Source organism: Leucopleurus acutus, assembly GCF_964270905.1.
Source record: "Leucopleurus acutus genome assembly, chromosome: 6".
NCBI classification, from domain to species: Eukaryota; Metazoa; Chordata; class Mammalia; order Artiodactyla; family Delphinidae; genus Leucopleurus; species Leucopleurus acutus.
In genome coordinates, this window is record NC_139149.1 from 57,401,804 (window position 1) to 57,417,869 (window position 16,066).

Here is a 16,066-nt window from a genome sequence, read left to right on the forward strand (position 1 = left end):
TTACATAGTATATGATTTTAGAGCTTAGTTTTATGTGTCTTATTTGTATGAATTTAATAACTTGGGGACTGGTAAAAACCTTTTCTTTAACTGAATAGAATTTCATCCATCTGGTAACTGGCTGGTAACTGGCTGGTACCATGGCCTCCTTTGTCAGAGAAAACTGTGTGAAGGAAATTCCTCCTTGTTCGATGGGATGTAGAGTTGGCATGTAGACTAAGATGTCATGAGGACTGAGCAAAAATTGGCATCCTTTGAGACAAAACACACACACACATTCCAAAATAATTAAATCCCTAGAATGGTTAGCTGCTGGAGAGAAATAAAGAAGGCTACACCTAGATGCCCCTCCCAAGAGACCCTCCTCCCAAATCATTTGTGATTTGAAAAAACAGTTCTCCTGGGAGATTACATATTGTCAAAGACATATGATTTGTTGTTTGCTGAATATTTTACTAGAAAAGGTCCTAAGAGGTCATTTAATCCAAACCTCTTAGTACAGATAAGTTCACTGCTGCTTCCTTGCAACTCAAGAAATGTTTGAGCCCACCTACCATATACAGAACAATGCTCTAGAAGAGTAGAAAGCCAAGAAACATCTGTAATTTTATGGTATTGGATTATATGACCTTCAAAATGTCATTCAGATCAAAATTGCTAAAATTTCAGATTAAGGGTCTGTGGGGAAGGAGAGATTAATTGGAAAAGGTAAGGCTAAGAAGGCTTCTTAGAGTAGTGCCGTTCAGAAGGATGTAGCTGCTGAGCACTGAAAGGTGGCAAGACCGAGGAACTGAATTTTCACTTTAATCAATTTAACTTTACATGTAAATAGCCACGGGCGGCTACTGGCTACCATGTTGGACAGCATAGTCTTAGGGGATGTGAGATTTGAGCTGGCTTAAGAAGGATAGGTAGGAGTTTGATACATACAGAAAGTGAAAATTCCAGGCAAAGGGCAATGCTTGTGAAAGTTCGTCAAGGTAAAAACGTTTCAGGCCCGGCCAGGTAAGACTGGAATGAAAGGTGGTAGTGAAAGTGGAATCTAAGGTAGGAAGATTAAGAACTATGGGGCACCTTGGACGCAAACCCAGAAAACATACAATTAATTCCATATTCAGTGGGGAGACATTTCAGTTATTTGAGCAAGGTAAAAACATGAGCTGCTCGGTGTTTTAGCAAGGTAATCATTAGACAATGTGCGATATGGATTTGAGGGCTGTTTACCTATGGCTGTATAACAAACCACCCTACACTTAGTGGAGTAAAACCACAGCCATTTCATTGTACTTATGGATTTTCTGGGTCAAGAATTTGGACAGAGCACAGAAAAGATGGCTCATCTCTGCTCCATGATGTCTGGCACCTTGGCTAGGATGACTGAAACATCTGGGGGCTGGAATCACCCCCAGGCTTCTTCACTGACATGTTGGCTCTTGGGCTGGGGTGACCCAAAGGCTTCCTTCAGCTGGGACTGTTGACCAGAGCACCTCTAGGCAGATTCTCATGTAGCTTGGGCTTCTCATGCTGGGTTCCAAGAGGGAATGTTCCAAGGGGGAGCATCTGGAAAGCAAGCACTCCAAGAAGTCCAGGTGAAAGCCACTTGAACTGTATTGACCTAGCACTGGAAGTCACTTCTGCTGCCTCCTATTGGTTATAAGTGAGTCACTAAGGCCAGTCAGGTTGTGGGATGAGAGATATTGTCGGGATCATCTCTGGAAAGTATAGTCTGCCACAAAGGCCATGAAAAGGGAGTTGAAAGATAATGAAGGCTTCAACCAGGAAAATGGAAGTGGGAAAAGAAAGAAGTAAGAATTAGATGACAGCATGGAAATGCAACTACAGTAATGGAAGTGGAGAGTAAAGAAGGAGGAAGCTCAGTTGAGATTGGACATGATTCAATTTAAAAATCACCAACCAGAAATCTTGGGAAGATGAGTTGGTTTGAAAAGTGGGGAGAGGAGCTGTTTCCTTGGGATATATTTATTTTGGAGATCTGGCGGGACATTCTTTTTTTTTTTGTGGTACACGGGCCTCTCACTGCCGCGGCCTCTCCTGTTGTGGAGCACAGGCTCCGGACACGCAGGCCCAGCGGCCATGGCTCACGGGCCCAGCCGCTCCGCGGCATGTGGGATCTTCCCGGACTGGGGCACGAACCCGTGTCCCCTGCATCGGCAGGTGGACTCTCAACCACTGCGCCACCAGGGAAGCCCTGGCGGGACATTCTTGAGGATATATCAAGAATGGCAGTTAATAATTCAGGGCTGGAGTTCTAGAGAAAGGTCAAAGTTAAAGCTGAAGACGGATTCGGGAATCATGAGATTAGGAAATGGTCAAGGGAGTGCATATGGTAGGAACTCAACAAATATTGGTTGAATGACATAACTCCACTGTAGCTGGGACCAGAGTGACTGGACCAAAATTAGTGCTTATAATGAAATGGAACAGAATATCAATCCCTGGGCAATTCCCTAAAGGAGAAGTGAGAACCTGGGAATGTAGACTAGGAATTAAAGTGAAGCAACCTCATAATCAGCAAATGTAGCAAATATTTGAATTGGTTCACTTAGTACCTACTCCAATCTCTTTCTAGGCCAGAAAGTTAAAAAAAAAAAAAAAATCTATATTTTCCAGACTCTCTTGCAGCTAGGGTTCCAGATCTATGATTTAGATTATTCCAATCAGATGCAGCGTACCAAATTTGGAAGACAGAAGTAAACAATTGTGAGGCAGGAACTGTGTTTCTGCTGTCTCTACCAGTAAGCAGAGTTCTGGTACATTTGCTTTTTCTATGACAGTTGTAACAGAGGTCCTAATGTCACAGCCCTACATACACAGTTGTCAAGAGACAAGGTACAGACCACAGTAGAGGTGGCATAATTCTGAAACTGGGCAGTTGTTACTGTGGCTTCCCAGTAGGCAGGCAGCTTTCTAATTCCACAGCCTTCTGATCCTGGCAGAGGCAGTGGTTTCCTTGTCCACCCTAATAGCTCAGCTGAGACTTTGTTTTTTCAGCCCTCCTGTCAATCTGTAAGACACTGGCTACCTTGGAATAAGTCCCTTTATGCTTAAACTAGGTCCAGTGAATTCGACTCACTTAGCTGAGCCCTGACCATACAGTAAGCAAGAAACAAGTATGGATCCTGCTGTAGGTCTTAGAGCCTTGTGCAGCGGCCACCTAGGCGAATCTTAGAAAGATAATAAATGAGAAAGATTTCAGGGAGCAGCTATGAAAAGGCAAAAGGGAGAGAAGAGAGCAAATGGAGAGGAGGGTCAGTGAGGGTCCCCAAAGGGACCATCTAGGTTTGAGTGATTCTGCAGGGGAAGGTCCAGGGTAAAGAGAACAGTTCCTACTTGAAACCAAACCGTGATCCTAGAACCCACATGAAAGGGTGTTGTTTCTCAAGAGCAAAAGGCCCATGGGTGAGCTGACCTTTTAAACAGAACTGGGGACATTCAGAGACCTGATGTTTGTGTTAGTGTGTCCCCAGCTGGACCCCTAAAGATATCGGACTCGTTCTTATATCCTTAAAATTGGAGACCTAAACCTTCCAAGGTAAATAGCTGATTCTGTGTGCCCCCTGGTGGCTTGGGATGAGGGTGAGGGGGAGAGAAGAGTACTCTAGCCATGAAACAAAAGGTCATAGACCCATACTATCCTCCTTGAGGTCAACCTGTCTCTCTCCTTGGGTAAAACAGAGCAGACGTCTCATGTAGGTCTGACATTTTAACCATGAGGCAAATAACAAACAACCTGTAATGCGGCCAATAAATTACCCAGGCTTCTTGTTCAATACCATCACTGCAGACCCATAGACACATACATTGTTTTTCTAGTAATAGGAAGACTCGCATTCGCTCAGGGTGGCACTCTATCCTGAGGGTTAAAAGGTTGCCCTCTGGAGTAACATTACCTGGATCCAATTCCAGCAACAGGATCTTGGGCAGATAACTTAACCCCTCTGTGCAACAATTCCCCCATCCATAAAATAGGGTTGTGAGAGATTTGGTGAGACCTTGTATTGCTGTGATGACAGTGTGACCCACAGGACACAGTCACATAAGCACACTGTGAGTGAAAGTGCCTGGTGCACAGACAGGGCACACGCCGTGGCCACCCAGAGACCACTACCAGCACACCAGAGAGATCGTGGTGCAAACCCACCACCTCATCAGCACTCCTTTTTCCAGCCTCTGGGCCACAACCCCCTCCATCCAGGGGGACTGGACTGAGAGGGTTAAAAATGGAGGGTACAGAGTTTATTTGTATTTCTTGATATGCAGAGAGAATCTTTATTAGACCTGTATCCAAAGTAATTTTCCTTTATATTAATGTATGTTTTCATTTTATTGCTATTTCCAGATCACATTTCCAGAAATTTATGTGTAAATTTATTGTGTAGCTTAAAGATTTATCACTTTCTCCTCTTTTAAGGGAAAAAATGCTCCCACAAATGAGTAACAGGTCAGGGAAAATCTTTCAATAGTCCTGTTTTCTGTCGGCACTGGAGAAATAACATAGGCACGACTCAGTTCTTCCACTGTGTTGTGTGATCTCAGGAAGCCACTCACATCTTTGGGCCTCAGTCCTTTCACCTGCCCTCAGTAACCTCCCCGTGGTCCTGTGACCCAAACTGTGGCTCCCCTGTGAGCTTTCTTGTCCTCAGGACTGGATTCCAGACCACCCAAGGGCAGGGTACATCTTCTTTATCTCCGGAACCCCCCCAACTGTGCCTGAGCTCAGCTGCACACACATCCTCTGTACTCAGTGCAGACTGGGCTCCCTGTGCCGAGGAATAAAGATGGGAGACGAGCTGCAGAATGAGCTTAAGCTTCTGCAGGCTCCTGCCACGACCTCAGTCCTTACACTTCTCTGTGCCTTTATTTCTTCTGGCATCAAGTGATCCTTGTCACAAATCAAACACGGGGTCATTTTAAAACATGAATATTAATGGATAAACTAAAATAGGAAAAGATATCCTTAAGAAAGGAAGTTTGGAAGCCAGCTAAGCTCACCACTATACCACCAACACCACTAAGAAAGGAAGCTTGGTACTACCTTTTCTAGGATATGTCTTTTGTAAGCGGGCCTTGTCTGTACCTAAAGATCACTCATATCCATGGTAGTGCTGTTGAAAGCAATTTTTTTGCCTACAACCCAGAGAAAGCAATTTTATATGCCCCCCCCCTCAAAAAGCATGTTTATGTGGGTACCTCCCTCCCATGGGAGGCAGGTAACACCCCAGGGCTTCTCCCCCTGCCCCACATGACAGCCCCCAGAGCAGGACATTTGCACTGCCCCTCTCCTTACCAGACAGGAAGGTAAGGAGAGGGGCTGCATTCTTGTCTGAGGAAATCCAAATGCCGGTAGAGTGGGCTAGAAGGCAGGGCTTAAGTGTGTGAGGCCTGAATGCAATCAAGTAAAACACACAGGACAAGCCCTGGCACAAGTAGGTATAAGCATCGCCTGATCTGTAACCCGTTTCCAGCTGCACTTTTAATGTGGGACCCGCCCCCCCACCCCCGCCTTCGCTCTCAGCAATGACTTTACCTCGTACCTTTTTTTTTAATTGAAGATTTACAATATTGTGTTAGTTTCAGGTGTACAGCAGTTATACATACATATATATTTATTCTTTTTCAGATTCTTTTCTATTATAGGTTATTACAAGATGTGAATGTAGTTCCTTGTGCTATATACTAGGTCCTTGTTTATCTATTTTATATACAGTAATGTGTATCTGTTAATCCCAACTCCTAATTTATCCCTCCCCGCCCCCTTTCCCCTTTGGTAACTATAACTTTGTTTTCTATGCCTGTGAGTCTGTTTCTGTTTTGTAAGTAAGTTCTTTGTATCATTTTTTTTTAGATTCCACATATAAGTGATATATGATATTTGTCTTTTTCTGTCTGACTTAGTATGAAAATCTCTAGGTCCAGCCATGTTGCTACTACCTTGTACTTTTAAATGAATAAGTAAGGAGCTTCCCCCTTGAGTTTCATTTGGCATGCCCGGCCATCAGAAGTTCCCTCCTGCAGTTTACACTTGCTTGCCTCTCTCTGCAATTCATCAAAGGAAGGCCTCACACCTCCACTGCAAACACCCAGTCTCTAGGCTCCTCACCTAAAACCGCCCCCTCTTTCTAACATTTCCTTTTAACCACATCCTAAAACACACACATGAGGCTTTTGCCTTGACCCTGCTATCTGATCCAGCTGCTGCTTAGACTAATCCGCTTCCTGTCCTCACCTCAGTTCTGAGAGTGGATTCTCAAAGCTTCCTCCCAAATCAGACAGACTCTCTGTTTCGTCCTACCCTTTCTCTAGCCCTTCACCCCACCTCCGATGCCCTTGGTCACGTCCAGTGTTCTTACTCATCTCCCACCTCGACATTTTTTTGTTTTCTCTGGCCTTTCTTGACTCCTTATCCTTTGGCTGCTTTGATGGTTCCTCTCCCTCTGTTCATCTTCTAATTGGGATTTCCTTGCAAATTCTGCTGTAGCTTTTCTCTACCTGCTTGACCTCCACCCACTTCAGTGAGCTCACTTATTCCACCATTACTACTTCCCCAAAATTCACAAGTCCTTATCTCTAGCCCCATCGCTTGCTTGCACTGCCCACTCCCCACACTTCCAGCTTTCTGCAAGCATTTCCCCACGAACATCCAGCCTACATCTTAGACTCAATTCGGCCCAAAACTGAATTCAGGACTTCCACTTAACTCCAATCTGTCTGTCTTCTTTAATCTCCCACTTTGTCAGCAATTGAACCGTTCTTGCTGCCTCACAGGCTAAAACTTTGAGTTCCTTTTGATTTTTTAACAGCTTTATTGAAATATAATCAGGCATCACATTATTCATCCATTTAAAGTACACAATTCAGTGGTTTTTAGTATAGTCACAGAATTGTACAACCAGCACCACAATAAATCTTAGAATATTTTACCCCCACCAAAGTCCCAAAACCATCATTTCCTATTCTCCCCTCCACAAAGGGCCTGGTAACCACTGATTTACTTTCTGTCTCTGGATTTGTCTATTCTAGACATTTCATATAAATGGAAACATACTATATGTAATCTTTTGTGACTATATTCTTCCACTTGGTATAATGTTTTCAGAGTTCATCCATATTGTAACAGGTATCAGTATTTAAGACATTTTTACAGCTGAATAATATTCCATTGTATAAATGTAACACATTTTGTGTATCTATTCGTCAGTTGATGAACATTTGGGTTGCTTCTACCTTTTGGTTATTGCGAATAATGCTGCTATGACATGCATACAAGTTTTTGTGTGGACATATGTTTTCAATTATCTTTGATCTATATTTAGGAGTAGAATTATAACTATGTGGTTAACATTTTGAGAACTGCCAAATTGTATTTCAAAGTGGTGGCACCATTTTACATTCCTACCAGCAGTTCATGAGAGTTTCAGTTTTATCACGCCTCGCCAAAACTTACTATCTTTTTCATCATAGCCATCGTTGTAGGTGTAAACCAGGACCTCATTTGGTTTTTATTTGTATTTCAGTGATGGCTAATGATGTTGAGCATCTTTTCATGTGCTTATTTGCCTTTTGCATATCTACTTTGGAGAAATGTCTATTCAAATCCTTTGCTTTTTTAAAAAAATTGGGTTAAAATTGTTGAGTTGCAAGAGTTCTTTATACATTATGGATACAAGTTTCTTATTAGATATATAATCTCCAAATATTTTCTCCCATTCTGTGGGGGTTTTCACTTTTTTGATGGTATCCTTTGAAGCACAAAGTTTTAAATTTTTATGAAGTCCAATTAATCTATTTTTTCTTTTGCCACTTGTGCTTTCGGTATATCTAAGAAGGCGTTACCTAACCCAAGGTCATAAGGCCTTACTCCTATGTTTTCTTCTATGAGTTTTATAGTTTAACTCTTGTAGTTAGATCTATGATCCATTTAGAGTTAATTTTTATGCATGCTGTAAGGAAAATGTCTGACATCATTCTTTTACATGTGGATATCCAGCTGTCCCCGCACCATTTGTCAAGAGAGGGATCTTTTCAATTATTCCCTTTGTTTTATCTTTTATTCCAACCTGTTAATCAAGTTTTGTTCTTTTTCCCTTTAAAATGTCTGTCACTGTTTCACTGCCACACCAGTTCCCAGATTAGGCCTTGACCATCTCACACAGAGATATCTGCATCCATGTTTATCCTTCCAAGCCCTCAGCAAGCCAAACTTCCTAAAGAAGGAAATTTAAGAAATGAATTTATGTAATTCACCTGCTCAGGAGCCTAAAGTCCTACTACTGAATACATATAGCATCAGGGCCAAACTCTTCTCTCTGATTTTCTAATACGGCCCCACCCAGTTTATACCAGCAAATCAAAGATGCAAAATTTCATCTTCCATGGTTATTCAGCTCCTCCCTGAAGGGGAGTTCTCCTTCCTTGCTGTACTTTCCCCTCCCTTCTGTGAACCCAATTAAAATTCCATAGGTCCTTAAAGGCTCCTTCAAACCCCAGCTCCCTGATAAACCTCCCTTAACTACCCCAGCCTTTGCCAGTGCTCTCCTCTGTGTCCCTACTGCATTTGTGTGTTCTGTAGCACCAATCACTATGCAGGTAACACTGGTACACCCAATTCTACGCTACCACCCAACACCGATAAGCATCTATTGAATAGCTACTGAAGTTCACAGCACCGAACAGGCATGACACATGTATGTGAACATTGTTTCCTTCTGCCGTCAAGTGGGGGAGTCTAATTGGATGAGATAAAGTATCCCTCCTAGATTTAGAATTCCACTTCTTCCTCCATTACATACTGATCCAAATTTGAAGAGTAAGCTTAAAGTTAACTCAAGGTTTCTAACTGAAACTTTCCAAAGCCAAGCCAGTGTTTTCCAAAGATTCCCAGCATTGTAATTCCTTGCTACAAAATGCTCTCGGCTGTAATAACGATCCCGGCCCTGTTTCAGGCGCAAGCATTAGGGCATCTGTGATTTGGTTTGCAGTTTAAACTGTGAGATGGCTCCAAACCCTCACAGTTAAGAGTGTGTCCGAGTGCAACACCCCCCCCCACCCACCACTATTTAAAAAAAACAAACAACAACAACAACAACAACTTTCAAATTGAAGAGGCAAAGTTTGATCTCTTCCCTGTTGACAGCTGAAAACAATAGCAGCTTTCTGCTCTAGCATACCTTCAAAAGGCTGCCGAGTGACTGCTCTAAGTATACTTGGTTGTAGATGACCGAAGAAACGCACCGGCCTCCTCCTGCGACTCTGCTCTGCTAGCACGAGAGAAATTCTGCCCCCTCCCCTCCCAGCACCTTTAATAAAACAACGACTGGTACTGTATTAACTAGGCGGATGCGCGATCTTGGAAGGTTAAGGCTTTGCCAGACAAGGGGCGAGACTGGGAGGTCAAGCAACACCTTGCTGTAAAGAGCCGGTGAATTAAGAATTTGTCGAAATGACCTAAATCATGTACAGATTTTTAAAAAGTCAACTGAAAATGGGAGACCGGTTGGATTGACCCCAGGGGCAGGAGTCCCCGGTTGCTGCAAGAAAATGCCTGAGGCGAGGTACCAGGCTCAGCGCGAAGTTGCAGCCCCAGAGCTCTCAGTAAACACTTTTTTTTTCCTGGAGTAGATTCCGGAGCGCGCACACCAGGTCAGTCCATCACGCTAATGCCTGTGCGGGTTCACCTACCCGCCTCTCCTCGCAGGTAGCACCTGGTCAGCACTTGCCTGCCCGCGAAGAAACCGCGAGGCCAACTTCTCAGCCTCGAAACCCTGCTGCACGGAGAGCTACTAGGAGAACGGCTCCACTGCGCCAGCAGCCGCCGGGAGGCTGGTATTCCGCCTCCCCGCCCCTCCTCGCCGCGGTTAAAGTTTGCTCCCCATTCGCCGCTTCCCACCCCCGCCCCCTGCCTCCGCCCGCGGGCTGGAGGACCACAGAGGAGTTCCTGGGTCCTCGGTGCACAAACACACCCACCAACAAAAAAAGCCCATTAAATCTTCCCTCCTGCGAACTCGCGCCCCAGCGGATACCTCTTTGAACTGACCCCACCCCCGAAGCCCCCGCAGCCCCCGCGCCGTCTGGGGATCGCCCAGCCCTCCTGGGCTCACTCCCTCCTCCCGGCTGCGTACTTTTGCAGCGCGCTTGGTCTTTGATGTCTCTTTACATTATGGCAGAGCAGCCACACGCTCTTCCCGGGCGCAGGGCTTTGTGTAACGGAACTGACATTTGGCCTTAATACCTGTATCTCTTGGTGATTGCAACAAATTTCAAAAATAAATATTGTACTTTGATCTCCCGGCATTGCATTTTTAATGGACGCTCCGAACAGTACTTCATTAAGAATAAGTTTTTCAGGAGCCCCGAGTGCAAAGGGAGAGAGGCTAAACAGCACTTTGTGCAAGTCTCTCTCCAGACTTCAGCTTGCGCCTGGGAGGGCTGGAATCCCGGCGGGTGTTCACAAATGGAGGAGAGGCCCAGAGCCAGGACTTCAAACAGTCAAGGGAGGGCCTACCGTGCACCCGCACAATCCTAAATACTTTGAATGTATTTACCTCTTTTAAGCCTACAAGGACTCTACAAGGTGAGCATTGCTATGACCCCCATTTTACAAATTGGGAAACTGAGGCACAAAGCGGTTGTGTAAGTTGCTGGCCGAGGTCATCAACTAGAAAGTGGCATCTAGAAATCGGCCTTCAGATTCTCAGAGTTGGAGCTCTTAACACCAACCCACTACTCTCTCCCTGCTGGCCACTGATGGTGGCTTATTGGCTAACGGGGCATCTTGGAGAAAAAGTACTCTTCTATAACAACTATGGAGATGTGAATTGGCTTCTCTTGCCTTTTTGTTAAAATAGTGAACAGATTCGGCAAACGAGAATGCCTCCTAGCCTGCTTGGCCCAGCCTGGCCTGCAACCACCGATAGTGGAGGTCGAAGAGCCCAAAGGAGCCCGAGAGGAAACTCACTAAGGGACCAGGCCCGCTTCGACAGTGCCGACAGGTGCCTGTGTGTGTGCGCACCATGGGACTCCCGGCCTCTGACTTGCAGGCAGGAAAGGGCTCCTTCCCCTCCCAGGCTTCGCGGGTAATCGATTTTCTGGACGCAGTGTGGACAAGTGTAGGTCTTCCGGGCCTCCGGAGCAAAACACTAAGTCCCCTCTCATTCCTAGCTCCCAGAGCACTCGGACCTCCTCTTCAGGAGCCAGACCGCGTCGGCCGAGCTGTGCAGTCACTGCTCACCGTTCCTGGGTGACACCTTGTTGCAGAGAAGAGGGGCGTGCAAGGACGGGACTCGAGAAGTGCTCAAGCATAGTATTGGGGCTGCATTCGGCCCATTCGCCTTCAGCAAGGTGTTTCTATTTTGCTGGCCGGCCCTGGGTGTGGGGAAATGGCCTGGTGGCATAGTGTCCTGACCCCTAATGCGAGTGCAGAGGGCACCAATACACAGCCCAGACTCCGAATCAGAAGCCTTTTGGTGTTGGGGTAACCGCTGGCGCCGCACGGCGAGTTGGACCACCTGATCCGACCTCTCCACGTCAGTCCCGGCTGCTGTGCGGTACCCGGGAGGACCATACGCAGGAAGCCTGGGCGCGAGTTGGCTCAGAGGATCCCTGCCAGGTCGGCCGCGTCGCAGAGAGGAGGCGGTGTACCCGGACGCCGCAAGTGGAGCGGGGTTGGCCAAGCGCAGGCGGCCCACTCTGCTGCGCCGTTCCACGGAGCGTGGCCGCCGGCTGGAGGCCTCAGAGGCCATTCCCGGCCCTAATGCCCTCCAGCGCGGTGAGGACACCGAGACGCCGCTCCTGCTCTCCCGGGTGAGGAGATCTGGGTGTCCGTACCTCCCCTGCAGGACGCATCTTGCGCCGTGGGCCGGAGGAAGGCAGGTGGCCTGCCGTCCCTCCTGGGCCAGGCATTACTGGCAGCGAGGGTTTGGGGAGACCACACTCTGGAGAGCGTTTTCCTGACCCCAGCGAAGCACGGCCCGCGCCTGAAGAAATTTCTTTTCTTTACAAAGGTGCTGGGAACAACAGTTTTTATTGACTTTTCTTTCCGATTAGGGAGCCACCCTCGTACTATCTGTGGTTTGCTCAACAAGAACAGCTACGGTCTTCCTCCACCGCGCCTTACTTTTTTCGGTTAGTTCCCTGTAGGTGTGTGCGGCTTGCAGGCGTGCGCACTTGCCTGGCCGGGCTTGGCGCCGGGGTGGGGATTTCTAGCATCTCTGTGGGTTTCGGTGGGGCTTAATAGCAGTCAGCTTGCCTGCTCCGAGAGAGAAGAGCAAGACACCAAACATTTCCCCCTCGAGTTGCTCTGAGTGTCCCGCCAAGCTTAGCTTTGGGGGTAAGCGTGGCCCGGGTGTATTTCGCAGGCTCACTATTTGCAAAAGTTGTGGCCCGAGAACTTCCAGGTCGCCAGCCGGAACGTCGCAAGAGGGGCGGGCGGCCCTGGAGCGTGCGCGCCACCCACCGCCGCCCTGGGCGGCCGCCCGGCCCCGCCCCGGGTCCCAGGGCTGCTCACCGCTCCGCGGGGGCTGGGCTGGGGGAGGAAGGGGGAGCATGAGGCGGGCGGGGCGCAGGGCGTGCCACGTTCAGCCCCGGGAATTCCCTCGGGTCCAAGGTGTGCTCGGGTTGACGACGTGCTCGGGCCGGTGCCTGTGCTGTCCGGGTGCCGGGTGTGTAAGTACCGGGGGCGGAGAGGAGAGAATTACCCTCATCTTCGTCTCCAAGTCCCGCGCCTGGAAGCCGAAGGCAGATTTCTCTGGAGATAGCAAAGATACTTTGTCACTTTGGGCGCTGCCTTGGCGCAAATCTTTAATTGCAAGGGAGCGGGGGGGGGGCGGCGGGAGAGGGGGATAGAGTGTCTCAAGCAACCCAAGCGCGGGTCTCCAGGCGGCAAGGCCCCCTTTGATCAGGAAAATCCAATTATTTGTGTATATACATTTCCCACATAGTGATTACTTCATTAATTGTCCCGCCTTTATCTCCTCCCTTCCCATCCCCCCTAATAATCAGTTCTTTTATCCAGACCAACAAACACACCATAGGAGCTTTGTGGATTCAAAGGATTTGCTTTCGCTTCTGAAAGAGCCGCTATTCTTTGATGATTGGGTAGCGGCAAACTTCAAAGCCATAAATCTTCCCTCTGACTGGCTGGCGGCCCAGCAAAGTCCTTATCAAATTCTTGGAGGTGAGCCTGAAGCGCTCAGACCGCTCGCGGGGCGAGCGAGCGGGTTGCGGCGAGGGGCGCGGGCGGGGAGGGCCCCTGCGCGCAGAGAGGGCGCCCGGGAGGGACGCTAAGGCGGCCCTTCGTCCTCGCCTTCGGGTCTCCATGCCTCAGCAGCGCCCTGCTCCTCAGCCAACGGCCCGCAAGCCATAGCCATGGCCGCCGTGGCCGTCCTCCGGAACGACTCGCTGCAGGCCTTCCTCCAGGTCAGGGCTGGGCTCGGAGGGGGCGAGGGAAAGGTGGGAAGGGTCATGTCTGGATCTTTCCTGATATTCTGTGCACCCTGAATTTCAAAGGGAATCCCGCTCGGTGGATACCAATGGAGTGAGACCTAGGGGTGCCCACACCAACTTCACACTGAACCCTGGTGTCAAGAGTGTGGCCTTTGGGGGAGGGACGCGCGTATCCAGGGCTTGTTCGGAGGTGCGCGTCTGGCTGAGAACTGGTCCCAGCTCACCCCGCTGGGCCCTCCTGGGGCGGGCAGAGGAGGAGCGCGAGAGTAGCGTGGAAATGAGAGCTTAAAAGATGGGAGGGAAGGCGGATGGGCATCCGGGCTGTGGGTGTTTCCAGACCCTTTCTGGCCGCGGAGCCGGGAGTGGCCCGTCGGATCTCTCTCCCCTCCCACTTTGTGCCTGCCTTCCTCTGAGGCTAGATGGCGTCTCTTTGCACCAAGTAGTTACACAGGAAGCGCTCCCGCGCTCCGCGTCCAGGTAGCGCAAGCACCAAAAGTTTCCCGGGACTGGTGGGTGCGTGCGTGGTGTGCGGTGGCGGGGGAGGGACACCCAGGACGGGAGAGGGGCTGCGGTATAATAGCCGGCGTGGGTGTGGCGGGCCGGCCCGGAGACCGCGCTTGGAGCGCTAACCTTTTGTCTCTTCTCCGCCCTCCCGTGCCGCCGCCTATGCAGGACCGCACCCCCAGCGCCTCCCCAGACCTGGGCAAGCATTCGCCCCTGGCGCTGCTAGCCGCCACCTGTAGCCGGATTGGCCAGACGGGCGCTACGGCGCCCCCGGACTTCCTGCAGGTGTCCTACGACCCCGCGCTGGGCTCGCCCTCCAGGCTCTTTCACCCGTGGACCGCCGACATGCCGGCGCACTCGCCCGGCACGCTGCCATCCCCGCACCCCAGCCTGGGGCTGACGCCGCAGAAAACGCACCTGCAGCCGTCCTTCGGGGCGGCGCATGAGCTGCCGCTTACACCCCCTGCAGACCCCTCGTACCCCTACGAGTTCTCACCGGTGAAGATGCTGCCCTCGAGTATGGCGGCGCTGCCCGCCAGCTGCGCGCCCGCCTACGTGCCCTACGCGGCCCAGGCCGCGCTGCCGCCCGGCTACTCCAACTTGCTGCCGCCGCCCCCGCCGCCTCCGCCGCCCGCGTGCCGCCAGCTGTCCCCCAACTCGGCCCCCGACGACCTCCCGTGGTGGAGTATCCCGCAGGCCGGCACCGGTCCGGGAACCTCGGGGGTTCCGGGGGGCAGCCTCTCCGGCGCCTGTGCGGGGGGGCCCCACGCGCCCCGCTTCCCGGCCTCAGCGGCCGCCGCTGCCGCCGCCGCCGCCGCCGCGCTGCAGCGGGGCCTGGTGTTGGGCCCGTCGGACTTCGCGCAATACCAGAGTCAGATCGCTGCGCTGCTGCAAACCAAGGCCCCCCTGGCGGCCACGGCCAGGAGGTGCCGTCGCTGCCGCTGCCCCAACTGCCAGGCGGCGGGCGGCGCCCCGGAGGCAGAGCCGGGCAAGAAGAAGCAGCACGTGTGCCACGTGCCAGGCTGCGGCAAGGTGTACGGCAAGACGTCGCACCTGAAGGCGCACCTGCGCTGGCACACGGGCGAGCGGCCCTTCGTGTGCAACTGGCTCTTCTGCGGCAAGAGCTTCACGCGCTCGGACGAGCTGCAGCGGCACCTGAGGACTCACACAGGCGAGAAGCGCTTCGCCTGTCCCGAGTGCGGCAAGCGCTTCATGCGCAGCGACCACCTCGCCAAGCACGTCAAGACGCACCAGAATAAGAAGCTCAAAGTTGCTGAGGCCGGAGTCAAGCGGGAGGACCCGCGGGACCTGTAAGCCCACCCGGGGGCGACTCGATGCCTCTCCTGCCTCGGGCTCCCTACCCAGCACCTCTTCGGAGAGGTTCCGGTGGCCTGTGGGCAGCCGGCCGAGAGGAGACCCAACTGAGGCACTTACTTGCCCCTTCCTGCTTGCCCGCCTCCCAAAAGCGACGCCAGGCCTCCAGCTCCCTGGCCGGCCTGCGGACAAGGACCGTGTGCCCAGGAAGAGCAGGGGAGGTAGGGTTGAGAGCTCTGTGTCACGAAAGAGCAGTTTCAGGCTCTGAACGATTCCCACCATCTGGGAGACCTACAGTTTGGGGGGACTACCCTGGGCTGACCTTTGTATATAGGAAACGCTGCTGAAATCAAAGCGGAAGAACCTTGAGAGATTTGAAATAGTGCTGTGTTTTTTGCTAGGACTGGGCCGGGCTTTGTACAGGTTATTTAATAGCTTTCTTAAAGAATAATTATAATAATTATAACATTAATTAAAATGTTACTTTTGTCCTCAGCTCCATGCAGAGCTACAGCATGAAATGTCTCTGTAAAGCAATCAGCAGTTGCAGCGTGAAAATAAATACGTTAACTCCGGGGTCACCTCGGGAAGACCCCGCTGAGCCGGTCTCATTTGATCTTTTCTCCTTCCGGGAGGCTTTACAAAGCTGTCAGGTTTCACCGGGAATTTGAAGGCTCCTGTAGGCTGCCTCTGTCGGAGGCTTCTTTGGTTTGGAAGGTTCTGGGCAAGTGTGTCGGGTGCAAAGATGCAGAAAGTAGGAGGGCAGGGTCAGTTTTGTGGTAAAGAG

At 50.4% G+C, this 16,066-nt stretch overlaps 1 protein-coding gene across 1 annotated transcript; it reads left to right on the top strand.

Annotated features, from left to right (window-relative positions):
• Window positions 1-13,383: 13,383 nt before the first annotated feature.
• On the top strand, window positions 13,384-15,416 carry SP5 (Sp5 transcription factor; the record flags this gene model as incomplete). Its single annotated transcript, XM_082841718.1, has 2 exons — window positions 13,384-13,434; window positions 14,134-15,416. 2 exons carry the CDS (start codon window positions 13,384-13,386, stop codon window positions 15,277-15,279), a joined length of 1,197 nt encoding a protein of 398 aa, XP_082697844.1. The 3' UTR covers window positions 15,280-15,416.
• Window positions 15,417-16,066: the final 650 nt, after the last annotated feature.